Source organism: Asterias rubens, chromosome 4 (genome assembly GCF_902459465.1).
Source record: "Asterias rubens chromosome 4, eAstRub1.3, whole genome shotgun sequence".
Classification (NCBI taxonomy): Eukaryota; Metazoa; Echinodermata; class Asteroidea; order Forcipulatida; family Asteriidae; genus Asterias; species Asterias rubens.
Genome location: NC_047065.1, coordinates 7135888 through 7158641, shown reverse-complemented (window position 1 = coordinate 7158641; position 22754 = coordinate 7135888). Strand labels below are relative to the sequence as shown.

Below are 22754 nucleotides of genomic sequence, written 5' to 3'. Positions count from 1 at the left end.
AAAATTTCAAGGGAAGCTGTCTACTATTATCTTCAAACTGTGTAAGTTTAATGTAAATCTGTGGACATTGTGTTTTGTGTTAGGAAAAAGTACATAGACCCTTTAATTAAGTAAGCAAAGCAGTAAGAAGATCATGATAGTTTGTTCCTGTTCTTCACAATGAATTTTCATTTTTTTGTGCGGCACTTATCTGCTTACTAAAACCGTCAGCAAGCTTGCTTGCCTTTTGACTTACTGATGGTAAACTGTTGCAAAAGTATGGAGAGTGTGCTAAGGGTCGATCCATAAGCAGAAGATGTCTACCTACGGGAGTCAAGGTCGCTCAAGGACCAAAGGTTATCAAGTGGGTCTGTTGTTTAGTGACATAGTTGAAGTGCGGACAACTCTAGTCATGTCGTGCCAACATGACCCGCAGCTCAACGTACCTTATCACTTCCTTATAACTGGTCCACCCTGCACTCTTAGAAAACCTCTGTTGATAACCAGTAATGCCACCATGCCCAGTATAGGATGGTCCAATTAGTCGACTAGTGTAGTCCAACTATCTTCAACTAGACGGAACTTAGGCTACCTTAGTTGAATCTATTTTAACAACAGGGCCCAATTTCATAGAGCTGCTAAGCACCAAAATTTGCTTAGCATGAAATGTCTGCCTCGATAAAAACAGGATTACCAACCAAATTTCCACATGATTTTCAGGATGAGCAAACATCAGCTGAAGACCAGTAACACGTTATATGCAACAAAAGGAAATGTTGTTGGTAATCATGTTTTTATCAAGGAAGACATTTCATGCTAAGCAAATTTTTGTGCTTAGCGGCTCTATGAAATTGGGCCCTGACCTTGCGCGAGGGATTATGAGATAGAACCAAGACTAGCAAAGAGACTGTCTGGCTTGGCAGGCTTTCCAGACAGGGCTCCTGTTGGCAGTCGGAAACATGGCTTTTAGGACAATCTAGAGCAAGTTCGACCGCCCATTAGTCGACCTGTGATTGACCACTGCCAGCAACATAAATGGGCAGTCACTCGGACGACTCGTTGGATGCCTAGTCAACCATCGGTACCATGGTATTCAACACTCCATTGCCTTCTGTCTTTTTTGCTTAATCGTCACTGACTACATATACTCCTGTAATAGCATGGAGCAGGCTGTCGGGACCAAAGAAGAAACCATGGTCTCGAGGCTGGTTCCAAATTGTCGACCACAGTAGTCAATCAATGGATGAGCCTGGGTTCCATTCAAAATAGTTAACCACGGTGCCCATTGAACTTGTTCCTAGCCGTCTGACAACTTGGAGGTCACAGAGATGCCACTCTCTAGTGTTATAAGTCAATGGTTGGTTTTGATTTGAATTTCCTATTGGCTCTGTCGCTGGCTCTGTATCTGAGATGGGTGCCGTAGATGTTCACCACAATGTCATCCACTGACAATGTGAATACTGTGCTCACCTTGGGAATAACTGAAACAAAGAGGAACAGAGATGACAACATTAAAGGCAGTGGACACTATTGGTAATTACTCAAAATAATTATCATCATAAAACTTTTCTTGATTACGAGTGATGGGGAGAGGTTGATAGTAAAAAACAATGTGAGAAACAGCTCCCTCTGAAGTGATGTAGTTTTTGAGAAAGAAGTAATTATTATTGAATTTGATTTCGAGACCTCAAGTTTAGAATTTGAGGTCTCGAAATCAAGCATCAGAAAGCACACAACTTCGTGTTAACAGGGTGTATTTACTTTCATTGTTATCTCCCAACTTTGATGAACAATTGAGCTCAAATTTTCACAGAAAATTACTTCTTTCTCGAAAACTACGTTACTTCAGAGGGAATTGCATTTGATGCTTTTTTTGTTGTTGCCAATTGATGCTTTTTTTGTTGTTGCCAATTGTCTAAACAGCTATCTTGCACGTTCGGCACTCTATACATTTTGTTTATCACAAAGTGCAAAAAGTTTGCAACTATAGCCACTGCACTAGTACTCACTTTTAAGACAGTCTGCCTTTGTGATCATCTTGAATGAATTTCTTGTTTCTTGTACAACAATTCCTGACTGTCCGATGTAGGAAGGACACTTTGATTTAGTCACTGAGGATTAAAAACAAAAATAAATAATCATTAAAGTCACCTGGAAGTGGTTTTTTTTCAAAATAAAGCTTTTGTCACTAAAATATGTGTTTTGATGAGTGGAATATGAATAAACAATTAACTAAGGTTTAAAAAAATTGGTTTCCATGTTATTTACAAATTTGAAAAAAAAGCCCAACCCGAGGGCGCTGTTCGTGACGTCAATCAAGGCGCGATGTTTCGCATGCAGTGCCAACACAACATAATGACGCTTGGCGCAAGCTAAAAACATGCCCTCAAAGTTGAAACAATACCAGATTTTTGATCACGTTAGGCAAATGCTCCTTTAGATTCGTTATGTCTTTCAGGTACCTTACTCGACTTCCCACAAGCTGGTAAAATTAATTCATGTCAAAATGTGTAGTGTATTCCAGATTCTCGAAGCACGACGGCTTAAAGTGTTTGCTGCATCACAGCGCTGGAAAAGACTTGCAAACTGACACCATCTTTAGTTGTTTTGCTGCATCCCGCAGCAATACACCTGGTCGACATTGCCGAAAATATGCAAGAATTTTTGTTTTTAAACGGACAAACTCACGATTAGGACTTGAATGTACTTGCTCGATTGACGTCACAAAAGGGGTAGGTGGAGTCACCCCCCACACAACCTTATTTAATTTTTTAAACATAAATAGTTCAAAACAATTACTAAAAAAATTATTTTATTGTTCAGGAACATAGGCCTATACTCTAATGTTTGAAGAAAAAATATATATTTCCAGGTGACTTTAAATATCTTTCTCAGCAATACATATTTGTTTATTTAGCACTGAAAAATTAAAAATAAATAATAATAACAAAATCCACATGCATATTACACATCAGTGTCGGGATAAAAACACACAAAATATAAACTGCACCCACTTGCAAACTTGAAAATTTATGAAATAACTGATTTTTTAGAGTGAAATTATTATCATTAATATTTTTTTTTAATACCTATAAATTCTGTATTTCAACTTATTCCTTGAATCTACCGAACAGTCATGGCTCAAAAGGTTTTTGTGACACAGATTTCCAACTATTTTGCCGATTATGGACAGAAGATTTCCAGCTCGATCTCTAACTTAACTCATTTGATTTGTAAGAGTAATTTCTCAGAAGAGTTCTATTTTATGCAAATATTAGTTAAATACTATATAAATGTAAAGCCTGCCCTCGTGCAACAAGAAGTAGCAGAGAGTGTCATGCTTGAGTGATCATTATAGGCAGTGGTGTGTAGTGGCATGGTGGAGACACACCATCAGTCATGTATAAATGTCTGGAAGAAGCATTGTGGATAACTCAGTGAAGGAGTTGATTAATGAGGAAAATTAAAACAATATCATGAGTCTTGAGTTAAGTAATCCCTGAAGCAGTTCTCATGTTTGAAGTGTCTGGAGCTTGGCACGTAAGTGCACTCAGATAGCTGTAAGTAACATTTTGGATAACTTTCCATATCCTGCCACCACTACCTAAATGACATATTCCTTTTTGCAAAAATTACTGGAAAAGTGTTGGCAGGATATGGACAGTTTTTCTTAATTTGATATTTTGGTACTTGTTCTTATAAAGCCATTATACACTTTCGGAACAGAAAAAAATATAAAAGTTCACAGATTTACAAATAACTTACAGGGTTTACAGAAGGTAATGGTGAAAGACTTCTCTTGAAATATTAATTCATGAAATGCTTTACTTTTTGAGAAAACATTAAAACAATTATCAATTCTCGATAGTGAGAATTACGGATTTATTGTGAACACATGTCATGACACGATGAAACATGCAGAAACAAGGGTGGGTTTTACTGTTATTTTCTCACGACTCCGATGACCAATTGAGCCTAAATTTTCACAGGTTTGTTATTTTCCTATATATAAATTGTGATACACAAAGTGTGGGCCTTTGGACAATGCTGTTTACCGAAAGTGTCCAATGGCTTTAAAAATCACTCTGTCATTGACAACCAGAAGAGCTTTTTAAAAATGTCAAACAAACAAAAACACAAGGGGTTTATAACTAAAAACTCTTTAAAGGGAAGGTACACGTTTGGTAATTGTCAAAGACCAGTCTTCTCACTTGGTATATCCCAACATAAGCATAAAATAACAAGCATGTGAAAACTTCAGCTAAATTGGTCATCGAAGTTGCGAGAAAATGATGAGAGAAAAAACACCCTTGTTGGACGAATTTGTGTGCTTTCAGATAGGAATAAAAGACTTCTAGTTAGAAGTCTTTTATTATTTTAGTGAGAAATTACCTCTTTCTCAAAAACTCCATTACTTCAGAGGGAGTCGTTTCTCACAATGTTTTACACTATCATCAGCTCTCCAATGCTTGTTACCAAGTCAGTTTTTAAGTTAATATTTGTTTTGAGTAATTACCAAACGTGTACCTTCCCTTTAAAAGAAGGCTCCACAACAAGAGGAATAAATTTGAGGCAAATTTTCTCGACCATAGAGCTGTTGAGTTGTGGAATTATTTTTCTGAAAAATTTGTCGGATGACTTTCCGTATGGTGCCACTACTTTTTCACTAATTTTTACAAAAAGGGATATCTCATTGAGGTAAATTAGATACTATAATGAAAAAGTGGTGCCATACGGAAACTTGTCCAATTTGTCAACATGAAACAAACCAACACGGACAAAGGACAATGTTAGGAAGCAGTTCAAAATGGCATCTAGTGAGTAACCAAAGTCATGATTATCTTAGACCTGAAAACAGCTTATTTTTCATGATTATTCTGTTAATCTTTCGGATATAATTCCGTATGGCACCACCACTTTTTCACTCATTTTTACAAAAAGGGATATCTCATTGAGGTAAATTAGATACTATATTATTTCATATCGAATGAAAAAGTGGTGGTACCATACAGAAACTTTTCCAATCTTTCTTTGCAGTTATGAATTTAATAAATCCCCAAATCTCTCCAAAAGTGTGGGTCAGAAATGGAATTTTTGCGAACGCAAATTGTTCCAGTGACATGTCCAGGTAAAGGTCAAGTTTAGCAATTTTTAATTTCATCATTTTTAGAAAAACAAAGTCCATATAACTTTTTCAGGTTAGTTGAATGATATTTTCAATGAAAACTATAGACTTATGGAAACTAATTTACGTTTTCTAATTTACGTTTCCAAACCCTTCGACTGGACAATCAGGGTAAATTTTTGAGGAAATCAAAAATACTTATGGAAAAAATAAATAATTGTAGATGACTGATATTTTGAAAATCAACTCCCTTTATTTAAAGCCATTGGACATGTTGCATACTTTCGGTAAACAGTGTTGTCCAAAGGCACACACTTCGTGTATTACAACTTATAATATAAAATAACAAACCTGTGAAAATTTAGGCCCAATCGGTCATCGGAGAAGGGAGAAAATGACAGGAAAACCCAACCTTGTTTCCGCATGTTTCGCCGTGTCATGACATGTGCTTAAAATAAATCTGTAATTCTCGCTATCGAGAATTGATAATTGTTTTAATGTTTTCTCAAAAACAAATCTGTAAACCCTGTAAGTTATTTGTAAATCTGTGAACTTTTATTTTTTTTTCTGTTCCGAAAATGTATAATGGCTCTAATTTAAATTTCCAACAGTGCAAATGCCATCTAGAGTGTGGCATGCACGTCCGTGGCTAAAGTTCTCGTGCATCAGATTCAAGGTCTAGTTGCGGGTTCGAATCCCTGTCAAACCAAAAGTCACCTACAGGGGAAACCACAAGGAACCACAATGCCACCCACTTGGAGATGCTCATCAAAGAGTTCTGCGATTAATGTGCCCTGTAAAGCACATAAATCGGATAACTTTCTGTATGGCGCCACCACTTTTTCACTCACTTTTACAAAAAGGGATATCTCATTGAGGTAAATTAGACACTTTAATATTTCATATCGAATGAAAAAGTGGTGGCGCCATACGGAAACTTTTCCGTCTGGGGGTAAACATCGCAATAAAATTGGGCTCTGGGGTTGATTTCAGAAAGATGATCCTAACTTCGGATTAGTTAGTCTAAGGAGTTGTTAAACTGAAGGCTAGTCCTAACTCGTCTACCTCGAGATAAGACGAGCCTTAACTCTTTGTGAAACCCATCCATGACCCCCCTGTTTGTGGCGTCACGACCGAATTTGCCAATGTTGTTAGGAGGAAAGGAGCAACATTACATAACTTGCGAGGCGTTTAAAGGAACGTTACAGAATTGGTAAGAAACAAAAATCGTGAAGATCACAGATTTACATAAAACTTACATGGTAGTAGAAAACATCCCTTGAAGTATTTCTGTCTGAAATGTCATATTTGATGAGAAATAAATAATCTAACTTTGTGTTTGGAGTTTATCGCTCAATGAGCGTTTTATTCATTTTTATTTTGGCATCGATGCAATGCAAAATTTGTAAGTGGTCTTTCACTATTCTCTCGTGACAAGATGGCCGATTGATCTCAAACTTTTACAGGTTTGTCAGTTTATGTATATGGTGGATTACATAAAGTGCTAACACTAACAGCAACTGTTTTGTTAGCAAAAACTAGTTCTGTAATGTTCCTTTAAAATAGTTTTATTAAAATAATATCATACTTTTTCAAAAAAGGTTTTGGTCGACCTTCAAGTGAGAATGTGGCTGATGGCTTCATTACACAGCTGCAATGAATCAGGAGGGGGCCCTTCGGCTGACAGAGAGGACCAATCAGGCAACAGGACAGCTCCTTGGATCGTCAAGGACCCTATGATCCATTCTGCTGACATTGTGCCAAAATGCTTGAATAATTTGAAACCTGGGTATGTACTTTTTTTTTATTATAGTCCACACACTTTATTTTAACATTTGGATGTTTTTACATTGGGTTTCTATTGCAAGTTAAGTATAAACCTAGAAATCTTAACCTTTTCATTTGCCACATTTGAACATGATCCATTGTTGCTCTTAGCTCTAAGACAGTAGTCTAAAAACACGTACGACACCGAACCGTTCAAAATTTCAGGAATCCGACCGCGATCTGCAAATCGCCAATAACTTAAGGTATTTAATGTAGCAGAGTCAAGTAACTCAAATTGTTTAAAGGAGCATCATGTTTTTATCTATATAAATATATGAGTAAGTTTGCATAAGGAAAAACACCATGTTTGGATGATAGATCGATTGTGAATTTGTATTGCTGGCAGACTGATCAGAAATGTTACAATAACTTTAAGTGTCTTTTGACAAAATTTTGTTACTTGTGATCGTTGTTCGTGATCCCCTGTTGCGACCCCCCGACAGGTCACGACCAATCATTGGGTCGCAAACGATACTCTGTGTGAAGAAGAGGTAAGATAATTGCATCCAGTGGATGCTCCACTTTTACCTTAATAAAAAAAGTACTCAAGAAGTGCTAATTCTTGTGAAGGAAATTCATTAATTTCAGTGACTGTTGATTGCAACAACTAACTAGTCGTGTCCCTCGTTGCAACCACTAGACGTGCACAACGAGCACTTCTAAAGTACTTAAGAATAGTGGCCCCAATGAACCAATGCGTCATTCATGACAATCAATGTTAATCACGCTGTCACCATCTTGGTCATGTTCCCCGTTTCCAATAGCAGTAATGAATGCTAACATCCATTGCGCATGGCACCAGACTATTATTTCGTCCAGCCCCAGTTTGGCAACAACGAGTTGAAATGGAGTAAAAATCAAGATGACCACACCATGATATGGTGCTGGGCGAAAAATGAAATTTGGTATTCGGTTAATCGCTGGCAACTATCCAAAATTAACCGGATATTCAAATATTTGTTCACGCCACTAGAGGGCGCTGTTCGTTTGTGAATGAGATCTTATGGGCGGATTGATATTAGTTTTAGACAGTGTCACTTGGTTCATTCATAAAAATAACCGGATCTAATTTAAAGATGGCGATTTGCTTTTTCTGTTGATCGTAATTGCCTCTATGTGAAGGAAAACTTTCGTAATCTTTGAACAAATTAGGTCAGAAGCGTCATTGTTTTAACTCTTCGCGGAGGTGAGCATAGTTAAATACTTAATTTATGCTGTTTTATGCTGTCTTAATAGAAGTTTCATAAGGATTCAGACAAAACATTCCTATCAGTTGTCGCCCCGACGATCGCGGATAATCAGATAATAGAATTTTCCGGTTACTTGGTTGTAATTACACTACTATCCGGTTTATAAATAGGTATTCGCGCCCCTTGCGAATATCCGGTGAAGAAAAAAGGCATTCGCAGTTACAGATAGGAAAACCTATTCGCCATTAACCGGATATTCAAATTATTCGCCCAGGCCTACCGTGGTAAAGGTCTACACACTCTGTTCAACCCTGTAATTGTTCACGAAACAATCCTCCAACTTGACACGTATCAAAGCTGTATTTGAATGATTACACATTGCAGCATACACAGCACAATGCCACACATAGTCAACGAAACAAAAACCTGCCAAAAAGTGAACTTAGCACTCACACCAACCATTACAGAGGCTCAAATATAATCAAAAGTTACATTTCATCCAACAAACTCACCTGTTATTATACTGCCATGAAGATCACATCTTAACAACTTAGTGTGACGATGTTCTGGTTTAACTCTGTATAAAAAAAAAACATCAAGGTGAGCAACAGAATGTACAACATGACTTTCAATAATTTAAAGGCAGTGGACACTATTGGTAATTACTCAAAATAATTATTAGCATTAAACCTCACTTGGTACAGAGTAATGTGGAGAGGTTGGCAGTATAAAACATTGTGAGAAACGGCTCCCTCTGAAGTGGAGTAGTTTTCGAGATAGAAGTAATTTTCCACGAATTTGATTTCGAGACCTCAAGTTTAGAACTTGAGGTCTCAAAATCAACCATCTAAACGCACACAACTTCGTGTGACTAGGGTGTTTTCTTCTTTCATTATTATCTCGCAACTTTGATGACCGATTGAGCTCAAATTTTCAAAGGTTAGTTATTTTATGCATATGTTGAGATACACCAACTGTGAAGGCTAGTCTTTGAAAATTACCAATAGTGTCCACTGCCTTTAACCCTGCTACTTGGGTTACATTTTCAATTGAGTTGACCGACCCTGTGAAAACCTGTCAACTGCATGGTTTGTGTATGGTGGCCAACTTGACACTGAACTAAAGTGTGGATGTGCACACTGGGACTGTGTATTCGCATTCACAAAATGATATCATAATGTAGATTTGCATAATGTATCTGTAATCAAAACCACAGTGAATGATAATGAATGGTCAGACAGTGGGAGGGTTGACTGTCTAGATGTACTCACCCCATGATATAACGCATCTGTCATTCAAAACCACAGTAGATAATATTGAATGGTCCGACAGTACAAAAGTTGACTGTATAGGATGTATTCCATGTAGATGTACATGTATTCACCACACAGTATCATATTGCAGGCTGGCTGATATCATACATGTAGTTCCTCTACCTTTCAAAACCTCAACGGATGGATATTGAATGGTCACAGAGTAGGAGGGTTAAAAACGGAGCTCAAACTCTGTTTTTCATTACCAGGGGACTGGTGTCATTGTCTGTAATGCCAATGTAATGTGAGAAACAATGGAATAGGAAACATCTCATGCTTAGAGAAATTCTTCCAAAAGAACAGTATAATACGTTTCTTGCAAAAGGTAAACAACTTTTTTTTAGGATTCAATACAGGCTTTCAAAACTTGATAAATCAAACAAGTTTTTACGTTTCTCTGTTGAGTTGCAGACTATCTCTGATGTAATCCAACCACAGCTGGTGTAACGGCTCGTACATCTCATACCTGTTCATCAAATATAAGAACGGAAAAATGTGATTACTCCATTGTATAGCTTCACTCTGTTGCCCCCTTGAGATGGTGACAACATAGGAAGACTAAAAAGTAAAAGAGTAAATCTACATAAATCTGTAGATTGCATTTCACATCCCACTCTTTAAACTGAACATAAAAATAATATTGCTCACTTGAAAATCATCATCAATAGTTTCCCACAGGTACATGTAGGTTGGTTATTTTTGACCAACCACAGAGTGTGAAACAATAAGTGTAAGCCAGACTAGCAACGAAATCAAACCCTGCTTTGGGTACGGCTTGAAATAATCACTTTTTAGCAGCTGGACAGTTTTAATTTCTGGAAAATTTCCTCCTACTTTAAAATGATGTACAGTGCAACTACATTATTTACTTGCATCTACTAAATCTTTTTTGGGGGGTTTTACCCATATACACCGATGTGTGTAGCACATATAGATATGAACAATAAAATTATTTTTTGAGTCATTGTTTGTAACGATATATATGTTTAAAAAATAGTTAAGTTCGCCTATCTACTTTTGTGACGTAAATCGAGGCAGACTTTGCCTCGATCGAACATAGAACACACGTACGTGCAAGTACATGCAAGTCCTAGTAGTGAGTTTGTACATTTAAAAGAAAGAAATTCTTGCATTTTTCCGACAATGTCGTCGAGATGTATTGCTGCTGGATGCAGCAAAACAACTAAAGATGGGGTCAGTTTGCAAAGTGGTCCGGTCCGACGTCTTTTCCAGCGCTGAGCAGCAAACAATTCCAGCCAGCGTGCTTCGAGAATCCGGAATACACCAAACATTTTGACATGAAGAGAAAAGTTCTTTTTTAAAACATGACACAAGCCCGACAATTTTTCCAGCTAGTGGGAAGACGAAGAAGGTACCTGAAAGACGTAACAAACCTAAAGGAGCATTTGCCTATAACATGAAAAAAATTGGGGTATTGTTTCAACTTCGTGCAGTCTGCTCCGTGACCGTAGTTCTGTACGTAGGCATCATACCGATCAGGTACCCAGACGTAGTGTATGGGGCCAGGCTACACATTTTCTCTTCAAATATTGCACCTCGATTGACGTCACGAACAGCCCCCTATTGGGGTGGGCCTACTTTTAAAATTGTAAATAAAATGGAAACTAATTTTGTAGAACCTTAGTTAACTGTTTATTCATATTCCACTCATCAAAACACATATTTTAGTGACAAAAGCTTTTTTTTGACCACATCCAGGTGACTTTAAAGCGCCATTTATTCTAGTGATAAATTGATCATTTGGACACATAAATTGTTTATTTATTCATTTTTTTTTGTCTTCTTTTTTTCCGGCAACCCAGCCCAAAAACAGTTCAAAATAGCACCCTCAAAAGTCCTCTTTAAAATTCTGAAATTTGGGTGGCTATCAGATCTTTTTTCTCTAAGCTGTAGACCTATTTTGAAGGCACTTTTAAACTAATGACGGGACGCTTACAACTGGTCTCCGCATAAACAAGTTAACAGATTTTTAACTTGTGTCTTGCCGCTGCATTCATACTTTTGGTGAAACCTACGGTTTTTGTCCATAACCATCCCAACTCAATTAAACATTATCATTACATTGTGTTACCGCAAACTGTACGACATGTGTATCATATTTTCGACATGCAAAGAATCAAACCCTACATACTTTTGTTGTTCTGGTGGTATATCATTCATGTTGAGTTGCTTCTTCTGTTTGGTGCTCAGTGCTTTCTTACTCCGTTTCCGTTTACTGCGCTTCTTCTTATTCAGGGCGTCCATTACCATCTCCTTGCGAGAGGAGAACTTCTCTATTTCTTCTGAACGACCCTTGGGAGCGGCAGCTTTTAAGAAGCTGTTCACAAAATCTTTAGAATCCTTTGGGACCTATGTTGGGATGAGAGAGTTAAAAATGCGTGAAAAATATATGTGAACATACAACTTGAAATTTAAGACACATTATAAGAAATCCTCTTGCACAGGCTTTCATTGAGGTCAAACAGTCAAAGTGTGGAGGCGTGTACATGCCCCTTGTTCATCTTCGTCCTTTCTAGTGCAGGCTTCATGATTGAAGATAGTCGCACTGCCAGGCACACCGTGGCAAACCCCCTTCTCTTTGCGACAAGTGTTTTTTATAATCTTTTACGTGCATTGATAGTTTTCATAACAACCCACGGGACCTACAGTGTTACTTAAAGGCAGTGGACACTATTGGTAATTGTCAAAGACTAGTCCCCACAGTTGGTGTATCTCAACATATGCATAAAATAACAAACCTGTGAAAATTTGAGCTCAATCGGTCATCGAACTTTCGAGATAATAATGAAAGAAAAAAACACCCTTGTCACACGAAGTTGTGTGCGTTTAGATGGTTGATTTTGAGACCTCAAGTTCTAAATCTGAGGTCTTGAAATCAAATTCGTGGAAAATTACTTCTCTCTCGAAAACTATGGCACTTCAGAGGGAGCCGTTTCTCACAATGTTTTACACCATCAACCTCTCCCAATTACTCTTCACCAAGAAAGGTTTTATTCTAATAATTATTTTGAGTAATTACCAGTAGTGTCCACTGCCTTTAAGTGTCATGACTCATGACTGGGACTCGAACCTACACTCTGCTGATCAGATACAGCAGAGCTTGAGTCTGGTGCTCTGTTTTGAGACTGTATCTCACACAAAAAAACTTTTCTTTCAGATGCAAAACGATTTTCTCCTTCAAGCATTCTTAAACATTTGTTAAATCTGTCAAAAAGAGCATCAGTGTTTCTTGAAAGTTGGAGGAACTTTGAAACAGACTGTTCAAAATTAAGCCATCTAGTTTGTTAAGCTTATTTATTATTTAGCTTTCAATTGCAACTTTGGGGATCAGGTTAGCTCAGTGGTTTCTTTCCCTGCCTTTCAACTCTGTGGATGCCGGTTTGAATCCCACCTCAGGCCGGAGCCTTGCCTGTGGATTGGGTTTCAGTCTCACTGATTGTGTGGAGTTTTCCCTCCCTCATCTAAAACTGAAATGTTTTCCTTGTTTCTTTTGTCCTGTAAGTATAGGTGTCCTATGAGATAATTGTGCTGTTGGATGTGTAATCAAATGAAATAAAAATATAAATAAATAGGAAAACTTACTTAAAAATAAATAAACAGCATCACTTACCTGAAGTAGCGTCTTATCTTTAATCATATGTGATGGTAGCTTCTTGTACAGCATAAAACTTTCCTCATGCACATTGTCCGTCTTGTCTGCGTCAGCCATCTTGCTCTGTCTATAATTTAATCACATTGCATTACTTTATGTGTAGAGAAGCAGCAGGTGGTAATGAAGCCATTTTTAGTGAAATTTAATGAGTTAGTAGTTCTTGTTTGTTGTCAACAAGTTGTCAGTTAAGTAAAGTACGACTGCCGTACTCCTAGCCCTGGACCTATTGATAGGATAGGGAGCCTGACCAGATAACTTATTTTTTGTTTTGAATTAACTTACAAGTTTCAGTAAGTTATAACCATGATTATGTCAATATGAGGGATTGTTCGTGCGCAGTTAACCATTGATTGGTTAAATTAGAAATTGTTTTGTAATAAATAACAGTTACACCCCCCCCCCCCCCCCATCAATCAATTCAAACCAAACTAGCTACTTATTATATACATGTAGTTATAAAATCTACTTCTAGAAACTATAAGTATAGTTTCTAACACTACAGTACTTTTAAAAATCTAAAACTTAAAAGTAACTTTCCGGATCGAACCGGTAAAATCATGCCCATCATGCATACTAATATTACTCTTCTTCATATGATGCTCTACTGTATGATAAACTGTAGTGTAATATCTGATGTGTCCAGTGAATCAGTACAATCAACATTACATTGAACTTGACAAAAAATTGAACATACGCTACGAATACGATACATGATCAATCATAAACAAATAGAATAATGGTTAGTCCTATCGATCGACAGATCGATTGATGAAGAAAGCTGCCAACACTTACATGACTTAGTACTCGGCTACTATTTGTGGTTGTTATGTTTACGTTTCTCTTCTTTTGTTGTGGTTTAATCATAAGACTTAAGGTTACAGAACCATTGCCCGATGCATGTGTTTACGTCCCGTTGCCCTCACTTAAGAGTGTCTTACGAGCGCCCTCAAGAGACTTGAATTCAGAGTCCACAAATTGTATAGTGAGCCCTCTATAGAACACAAAAGTTTTCTGCGACGTATGAAAAAGCCACACCCAATAATTATTTCAAAGCGAAATAGTGGTTAATTTTATTTTCCAACACAACAACATTGCTTCAATTTTACTGGAAGCAAACTTTGCAGGGGGAAACCTAAATGCGATTGAAAATACCAAATCCACGAAAAATAGTTAACTTCAATCCTCAATTTAGAGACACATGGGAGACACAAAAACAAAACTCAGAAGGCAGGCATAGGCGCGCCTAAACATACAGTCCACATGAAAGAAAATGGCAAATATGACAGAAGTTCTTATTATCGCCATTTTAAGTCCATTTATTATAAAATTTAATGTAATTAGAAATTAAACCAAGCATAGGCTTTGATCTACTTGTAAGAGATCCCTAGTGATTGTTTCAGGAGGGCCTGCCCAGTATCACTCGGGCCTATATAAGCCTACCCTGGCGGGGCGGGGGCAACAACCCTCCCAGCGGTCGGGGCAAGCAATGCGGAAAATTCGGGCAAAGCAAGAACGTGAGAAAAGACTGTCTCAGTTTTAAATTTGGGAGGGGTAAAATCCACCCGTGCAAGGCGTACGACACGGGATTCACACAGGGGTGAAAGGTGAGTGCCCCCCTCTCCTGCTATAACTTACTTCTTTAGAGATTAACGTGGTCTGCAAACCTTACATAATGTTATAATATTTCCACTATGCAAAGTTTCAAATCATACTTTTCGTGTTCAATATTATAAAGTCAAAATATACATGATTGTTTCATAATAATGAGTTATTGTTTAATCACCACTATTATTACGAGCATAGAAAACCGTGAGCCCCATCATCAGTTCTAGGAGTTAACTCACTAAATTTGTTGTCTCTGACAACTATAATCTGCTGAATTAGTATTAACAACAAATTGATCAAAATTATCAATAAAACAAAAATCGGTCTATCGATAAATTTTGCTGAACGTTGTAGAATCAGAGATTAACGAACTCGCAAACTTCAAAATGGATTTGAGAGAGAATAATAATCTTTTTGACCTAAAAATATGGCGTTTTCATGCATTATGAGTAATCAAGTGTGCACGACAGTTACAATTCTATGGAGGTCCATGGATGCCATAACACTTATTAAGATGACAAGAAAACCTTTTAGTCGACTTATTTTGAGGAGTTATGGAGTATTTTATGGACTTATTTTATCGACCTGTGGTCAATTGTCGTGTCAAGATGAATAACAATAAGCCATGAAGTCGATGCCTTTATATGCTACTAATAATTTCAGCAAGTCAGCTTGTTGGAGATGTAACTATGGCTGGGTTGGGGGCCTGGGACACAATCAATCAATCAATTAATCAATCAATCAATCAATCAATCAATCAATCAATCAATTACATAGCGCCAAAATCAACTTGTTTATCGTTGATAAAGTGGTTGCGATGTCGTTCCGTGTGGTTAACCTTAAACACAATTGGGTTAATTCATCTTGACCCAAGCCGAAATTCATAGAGTGCTAAGCATGGGAAGTTGTGCTAAGCATGCCTGGGTTTGATTAGTGAAATAGCTTTACTGAGGCATTCCCTACTCAACACCCTGCTAAGCAGCTGTTCCGTCAAGCAAAGAAAGGGAAATGGTACATTATTCTCAATAGAGAGGGGAAATGCATCGAGGTAAAAAAAGAGTAGGGTCTACAACAATTATTTATGAATATTATTAGGTTTTTTATTCAGGTTGAGCTGCAAATCGGCGCCAGGCGTGTAGTTTATGACAGACAGGGCTCGTTATTTAATTATAAAAAAAAAAAAAATTGTAATATTATTTCCGACTGAGTGACTACTCTGCCTGAGAGATTTCATTATCTGTGTATCTAATTCCTAGCCCCTGATTCCATTCTGTCTGGGCAATGGATATAGCCTTACAGGCATTATACACTTTCGGTACAGAAAACAAAAGTTCACAGATTTACAAATAATTCACAGGGTTTACAGAAGGTAATGGTGAAAGACTTATCTTGAAATATTATTCCATGAAATGCTTTACTTTTTGAGAAAACATTAAAGGCACTGTACACGTTTGGTAAGCGTCAAAGGCCAGTGCTCTCACTTGATGTATCTCATCATAAGCATAAAATAACAAGTCTGTGAAAATTTGGGCTCAATCGGTCATCGAAGTTGGGAGAAAATTATAAAAGAAAAATACCCTTGTTGCACGAATTTGTGTGCTTCAGATAGGAATAAAAGAGTTCTAGCTAGAAGTCTTTTAATATTTTAGTAGGAAATTACCTCTATTTCAAAATCTATGCTACTTCAGAGGGAGCCGTTTCTCACAATGTTTTATATTATGTTACCAAGTCAGTTTTTAAGTTAACATTTGTTTTGAGTAATTACCAAACGTGTACCTTCCCTTTAATGCATTGGCGACACTGGTTTTAAATTTCACACCGACCAGCTGCATTGCACATAACGTAATCATGCATGCATGAACTAAAAACAACATTTTTAAAACGTCATAATTAAGCATTATGCCCGGAGTCTGAAAGGTTTACTTTAAAACTCTGACCCGAAGGCATTTTGATACCAATAACCCTGGCTAGACACATACAAAAATATATTAGAATATATATACATTAATAAAAGTCTACCAAAGTTAGACAAGCCTGTAAAAACGACAGAGGTAAAAACAGCAAAAGTCACCTCAGAAAAAAAATGCACCATCAAAAAACACATGAAACTAATTATGTTTTACTCATTATAAACTCAAAAGTCACGGAATTTGTTAAGTTAATTTCACACAGTCGGGTATAAGACTATTACCAGCAGAATGAGCTTGGGGTGAGTCTTCGAACTAGGGCCTATTAAGTCACCATTAACTTCGAACCCCCACCAGAAGTCCCGTAGGAATTCAACACACGATTGCCCTTTTCACACTACAGAGCCATACCCCGGGAAAAAAAAAACCTCCCAGGAAAATCCCGGACGTTAACCCCATCGCCACCACAGCAACCGTTCTCACTAAACCCAATTTTGTTGTAACTCCCGGGAGTACTATTTCCCAGGAAAATGCACGGTCGTTTCACACTTACGATTTAAACCCCAGGAAATTTTGAAAAACATGTCAGCCCATAGACCTTTTCGCAAATACCGGGGCGCGCGCGTAAAGCTTGGAATTAGGTGCATTGTGGGCTAGCTGGTATCCAAATTTGATCCATATATATCCCACAATGCACCTCATTCAACAGTCTGCGCTTGCGCATTGGTATTTGCGATAAGGTCTATGCGGACGTCTCAACACAGTGGACGCAAAGGTTGGGATGTGGTGAGTTATACTGCTTTTAGTTCTCACTATCTGCTTTTTCCTGGGAAAATTGCTTTATCCCTAGGTTAACTCCCTTAACCCCATACCCCTGAGCAGGATTAACTATTTCCTGGAGATAGGCTATTTCCCGGAAATTTGGTTGTAGTGTGAACACATCGACCAAAAGTTCACGGGAAGTTCCCGGGAATTTACCGGGAAATAACTATAGTGTGAAAAGGGCTATTGACATTTTCAATGGGAGACTTTCTGGGACGATAGAGGGCAGCAGACTTACCGGGTAAATCCATTGTTCTCAGAATTATGCGCATGTTCAGAACTACGTAAACAATGGAAATTTACCCGGTATGTCTACTGCCGCCTAGCGTTGGAAAGTCTCCTATTGGTCATGTAAGAAAAAACGCCCCGATTGCACATTGTGCTTTCAGATGTATAATAAAAGCCTTCACTTCACGCCAATTATTCGAGTGAGAAATTACCTCTTTCTAAAAAATACATTACTTCAAAGGGAGCCGTTTCTCACAGTGGTTTATAATCAACAGTGTTCATTGTTTTTCCATCAAGGAAGAAATTTCATGCTAGGCAAATTTTTGTGCTGAGCAGATCTGTGAAATTGGGCCCTGGTGCTTACCGAGAGGTTGCACCGTTAGGCACGAGACGCAAGTTTACGTTTAAAGACCCATTGGATAGTGTTGTGTTTAGTGTGGTAAAAGTAACAAGGTTGTGGACTTGTTATAAGTTGAAACACTGATTTATTGAGCGCCAGTAGTTGTTATAGCGCCCTCTTGCGTGTTTTTATTTTTACGTCGCCATCTTTATTGTTGCGTTTTATCTTCTTACCCTGGCGGAGCACTTGAGAACTTTGGTTGTGAGACACACACTAGCTATAATGTGTATTGAGCTAACATAATAATATTATGAACAAACATCCGTGCCGGGTGGCACGGTTGGCTTGTGCGTAAAGCGCTCGCCTCTCACCAAGGTGACCCCGCTCACCTCTCACCAAGGTGACCCCGGTTCGATTCCCGGTCGGGCCATATGTGAGTTGAGTTGTGCTTTGGTTCTCTGCTGTGCCACGCCCACGAGGGTTTTCCAGACTATCCGATTTTTCCTCCCTCAGGAAAAAAATCAAACAATTTCGATCTTGGTCATAATGGGTTGATGTCACTGGCAGCTGAATGCGCCCTTGCATGCCTGCTTCTCGAACACGTTGTGTAGCCGCGTCCTTCGCAATTCAGCTCTAGCTGCGAGTAAGGGCGATTAGCCCCCAAATTATTATTATCATTAACATGAAGTGTAGATTTCTACCAGTCCCGGCTGTAGTCTCTCTTCTATGGACAATGGTAACCTTACAGCACTAGTCCTGCTAGACTTGAGTGCTGCTTTTGACACTGTTGATCATAACATCCTTCTCTCTCGGCTCCAGAATCACCTTGGCATAGAGGACACAGCCCTAGCATGGTGCAAATCGTATCTCCACAACAGAACTCAGCATGTTTGTATTGGCACTGCGATATTCGACCCTGTTGTTTTGAACTACTCTGTGCCACAGGGGTCGGTACTCGGCCCGCGGTGGTTTACGCTGTACACCGACTCGTGACATCATCCTCAAATTTAATCTGAATTACCATGTGTACGCAGACGACACTCAGCTATACATCACATTTAAATCTTCTCAAAAAACGCCAATGCATCTATTACAAGCCTTGAGAAATGCATCCAAGAGATTCGACGTTGGACACAACAAAACTTCCTGAAGTTAAATGATGATAAGACAGAGTTCCTTTTATTTGGGTCACGTCAACAGTTAACTAAGGTTTCAGTGCCATACATCTCCATCGGTGATGCTCGGATAGCTCCCTCGCTGAAAGCTCGGAACTTGAGGGTTATTTTTGATTCATCGATGACACTACAGCCACACATCAACACTATTGTTCGTTTATCATCATATCACATCAGGAATATAGGTAAGATTCGGAAGTACTTGGACAAAAGTGCCACTGAAAAGGTCATTCACGCATTTGTTACTTCTCGTCTTGACAACGGCAATGCTCTTCTCTACAGTCTTCCTAACAACCAGATTTCACGACTTCAACGGCTCCAAAATACTGCTGCCCGCATTGTGACACTGTCTATAAAATTTTTGTTCTATCACCCCCATTCTGAAACAACTACACCGGCTCCCTATCTCTCAACGAATCATCTTCAAGCTGATGCTCATTGTCCACAAAGCTCTAAATGGCAAGGCTCCCCACTATATTTCTGAACTGCTTCAAGTTTACACTCCATCAAGGAATCTTCGATCAAGTTCCATGCTTCTCCTCATTGAACCCAAGTCTCGACACTCATGGGGTGACAGGTCCTTTTCTTCAGCCGCGCCACGCATCTGGAACTCTCTACCACTTAATCTTCGATCTTGTGTTTGTACCGCAAAATTCAAGTCTCTTCTCAAAACTTATCTTATGTCACAGGTTTTCAATGACTAATTTTGTTGTGTCTGTTTTTCGTTGTGTTGTGTTTTATTTTTTGTTTTGTTTTTGGTTTTTACTGCGCCTTGAACACCCAGCAGGGTGGATATGTGCGCATTACAAGTCTTATTATTATTATTATTATTATATTATTAGTATTACCACAACATTCCTCAAACACCCCATAGAACCTGACTCATGACGTCATCGGGTGAATATTCAAACAGTCTATAGTCCACGTAGTAATAATCCATCAGTTTCCGCATCAAATCCGGCGATATCGACTTGTAATATTCCACAAAACGTTGTTTTGCCTTTGAGCTTTTGTATTCTGGGAATTGGACGAGGTGGTCGATACCTAGCCATCGCAGTACGAACGGACCTTCCACTGCAAGATTTTCAAAATGGCCGATGAAATCGTATTTGACATGACAAGGCCGTGATAGTTTATACTGTGGCAGCCAGTGGTCATTCAACTGGTTCATTTTGATACCACTTCCCCGATCAGTGATGTATTTGATAAATTCAGTGAATGTAATATTCCACCATTTCCCGAGATTCTGTTTTTTATCGCCTCGGTAACGATCGGAAATTTCTCTCCCATAAGTCTTCTCCCAAATCCGTTGAATGAAAGACCAAGAGTGAAGTTTATCCATATACGCTGAAAGTAACCTACTCATAGGTTCTCGCACAAACAACACTTTACGGTAGCTCTTCAACCGGGCATCATCTCTTTTGTAATATTTCAGTACATTCTTCAACTTTCCAGTGTTGTTGTTCAGTGTACGCCAGATTGTCTTCCACGTCGTGCAAGACACCTTGGGGATGAAATTGAAGAGGATTTTATGTTTGTCGTTGACGAGTAAATGTCTGTAGTCGCTAATTGGTCCTGATATTATGCTAAAATGGCTACACACTGCAGCCAGTGCCCGCTTTCGACGTTCTTGTTCCATGTTCACGATATGTTCAAGTTCCAAAGCAGTTAGTGTCGATGTTGCATCAGTGGTGATGTTAATAACGGCTGACTTTGATTCCTGTGTTTTGGGAAAACACTATTTTTAAGTACAAAGCAGAGCCGATTTGCTAATATATGATTACGTATATGTATTGCTATTTTTAAAGGACAGGTAAAACAATCCAAACAAAAATATTAAGATTATTTCGTTCCCTCGAAACATTGTTTCCCCTCGAAATGTTATAATATTATTTAAAGACTTCAGGCCTGAAGCCCCCTTTAAAGCCATTCGGCACTTTCGGTAAACAGAATGGTCCAAGGCCCACACGTCGTGTATCAAAACTTACATATAAAATAACAAACCTGTCCAAATTTAGGCTCAATCGGTCATCGGAGTTGGGAGAAAACAACGGGAAAACCCACCTTGTTTCCGCATGTTTCGCCGTGTTGTGACATGTGTTTAAAGTAAATCCGTAATTCTCGATATCGAGAATTGATATTGTTTTAATGTTTTCTCAAAAAGTAAAGGATTTCATGGAATAATATTTCAAGAGAAGTCTTTCACCATTACCTTCTGTAAACCCTGTAAGTTATTTGTAAATCTGTGAACTTTTATTTTTTTCTGTTCCGAAAGTGTCCAATGGCTTTAAAGACCAAGCACAACAGTTTGTGCAACAGGTTTTTTTCCCCCAAAGGTGTCCCGTGTCTTTAAATTGTACGTACCTCTTGCTGTTCAGGTAGAATTTTGGAGTAACGAAACGAGCGGATGAACGGCGACACGCCTGGGATGAGAAATACAAAAGTTGGTGTTACAAATTTCCCTAAAGAAAACCTGGAAGAGCATGTTGAGTTAAAAGAACATTACAGACTTGGTTTTTACTAACAAAACAGTTGCTGGCAATGTATAAGCACTATTATATAATCCACCATATACATAAACTGACAAACCTGTAGAAGTTTGAGATCGATCGGCCATCTGGGTCACGCGAAAATAGTGAAAAACCGATTACACATTTTCAGGTATACAACTTCATGAATTGAACGCTTTCATTATTATCTCGCAATTTCGACAACTGATTGAGCTCAAATTTTCACAGGTTTGTTATTTTACGCATATGTTGAGATACACCAACTGTGAAGGCTGGTCTTTGACACTTACCAATAGTGTCCAGTGTCTTTAAAAAAAGAAAGAGCCGTTTTTATTGAGAACACTCACTTTGATTTGGATAACGTTGGTTTCGATCCAGCAGAAACGACGCCATAATCAAGAGTATCATGATGGGGCAGATTGTGACGAGTGCAAGGTTCCGAGGGGTAGCCATCTTGATAATCTAAAAATTATTCAAAAAATTAATGCTCGTCAATGTCGCCCACTTCAAACTTCGAATTTAGTTCAATGTGATTTGTACGTAGGTTTCAACGGCAAAACTTAATGTATTTTTTTTTTTAGGAAAGAGTGTCCACAAAATAGGTCGGACCTAATTGTTGTTGCTGTTGTTGATGTAGTTGTTTTTAAGTGTTTCTTTGTTTTTAAGTGTCTTTTTTATTCATTTTTTATTTTTGCGAACAGCGTTGGATCGTATCAAAATAAGATTTTGCCGACCAAAAAGTACAGTGCATATGTACCGCAAAAACGTTCACGAAATAAACCTAAACATTTATGAATATTGGGGGAACATATTAGCTACATTGAAGACCACTTACCGTTTGTCTACCCGCAACTGAAGCCACCACGAGCCCCGAAGTCATTGCTACCAAAAGCAGTACTATCTCAGTTATAGACAAGACATAAAACAACGTCGCCATCTTGAAAGAAAATCCTGTAGGTTTTCTTTTGAAGTACTCTCAACCTTCCTTGTTAAATTGTCTAAACTTTCGCAAAGGTTTTACGTTCACTGTCTGATAACTTGCCTATAAAAGGCTTTGATG

The 22754-nt window shown here is 38.2% G+C and overlaps 2 protein-coding genes across 2 annotated transcripts; both read right to left on the bottom strand.

Annotated features, from left to right (window-relative positions):
* Positions 1-32: 32 nt before the first annotated feature.
* Positions 33-14024, bottom strand: LOC117288774 (ribonuclease P protein subunit p29-like). The gene is made up of 7 exons (XM_033769610.1): positions 13900-14024; positions 13066-13174; positions 11587-11804; positions 9826-9900; positions 8634-8698; positions 1989-2090; positions 33-1460 (listed from the first exon to the last, which is right to left on the bottom strand). The coding sequence occupies exons 2-7, from the start codon at positions 13162-13164 to the stop codon at positions 1324-1326; spliced, it is 696 nt and encodes a 231-aa protein (XP_033625501.1). The 5' UTR covers positions 13165-13174; positions 13900-14024; the 3' UTR covers positions 33-1323.
* Positions 14025-20043: 6019 nt separating this feature from the next.
* LOC117288886 (carbohydrate sulfotransferase 14-like) lies at positions 20044-22147 on the bottom strand. Its single transcript, XM_033769749.1, has 3 exons — positions 22042-22147; positions 21549-21607; positions 20044-20904 (listed from the first exon to the last, which is right to left on the bottom strand). The coding sequence occupies exons 1-3, from the start codon at positions 22145-22147 to the stop codon at positions 20044-20046; spliced, it is 1026 nt and encodes a 341-aa protein (XP_033625640.1).
* Positions 22148-22754: the final 607 nt, after the last annotated feature.

Bases quoted from the DNA above. Each gene is read 5' to 3' on its own strand.
- LOC117288774 (XM_033769610.1), bottom strand. From the start codon at position 13,164: ATGGCTGACGCAGACAAGACGGACAATGTGCATGAGGAAAGTTTTATG. The intron at 8,699-9,825 runs GTAAAAACTTGT...TTTTTTATACAG, and splicing joins CTGCAACTCAACAGAGAAAC to AGTTAAACCAGAACATCGTC. The intron at 1,461-1,988 runs GTGAGTACTAGT...TCTTTGTTTCAG, and splicing joins AAAGGCAGACTGTCTTAAAA to TTATTCCCAAGGTGAGCACA.
- LOC117288886 (XM_033769749.1), bottom strand. From the start codon at position 22,147: ATGGCTACCCCTCGGAACCTTGCACTCGTCACAATCTGCCCCATCATG. The intron at 21,608-22,041 runs GTGAGTGTTCTC...TTCTCATCCCAG, and splicing joins CCAACGTTATCCAAATCAAA to GCGTGTCGCCGTTCATCCGC. The intron at 20,905-21,548 runs GTACGTACAATT...CCCAAAACACAG, and splicing joins TTCTACCTGAACAGCAAGAG to GAATCAAAGTCAGCCGTTAT.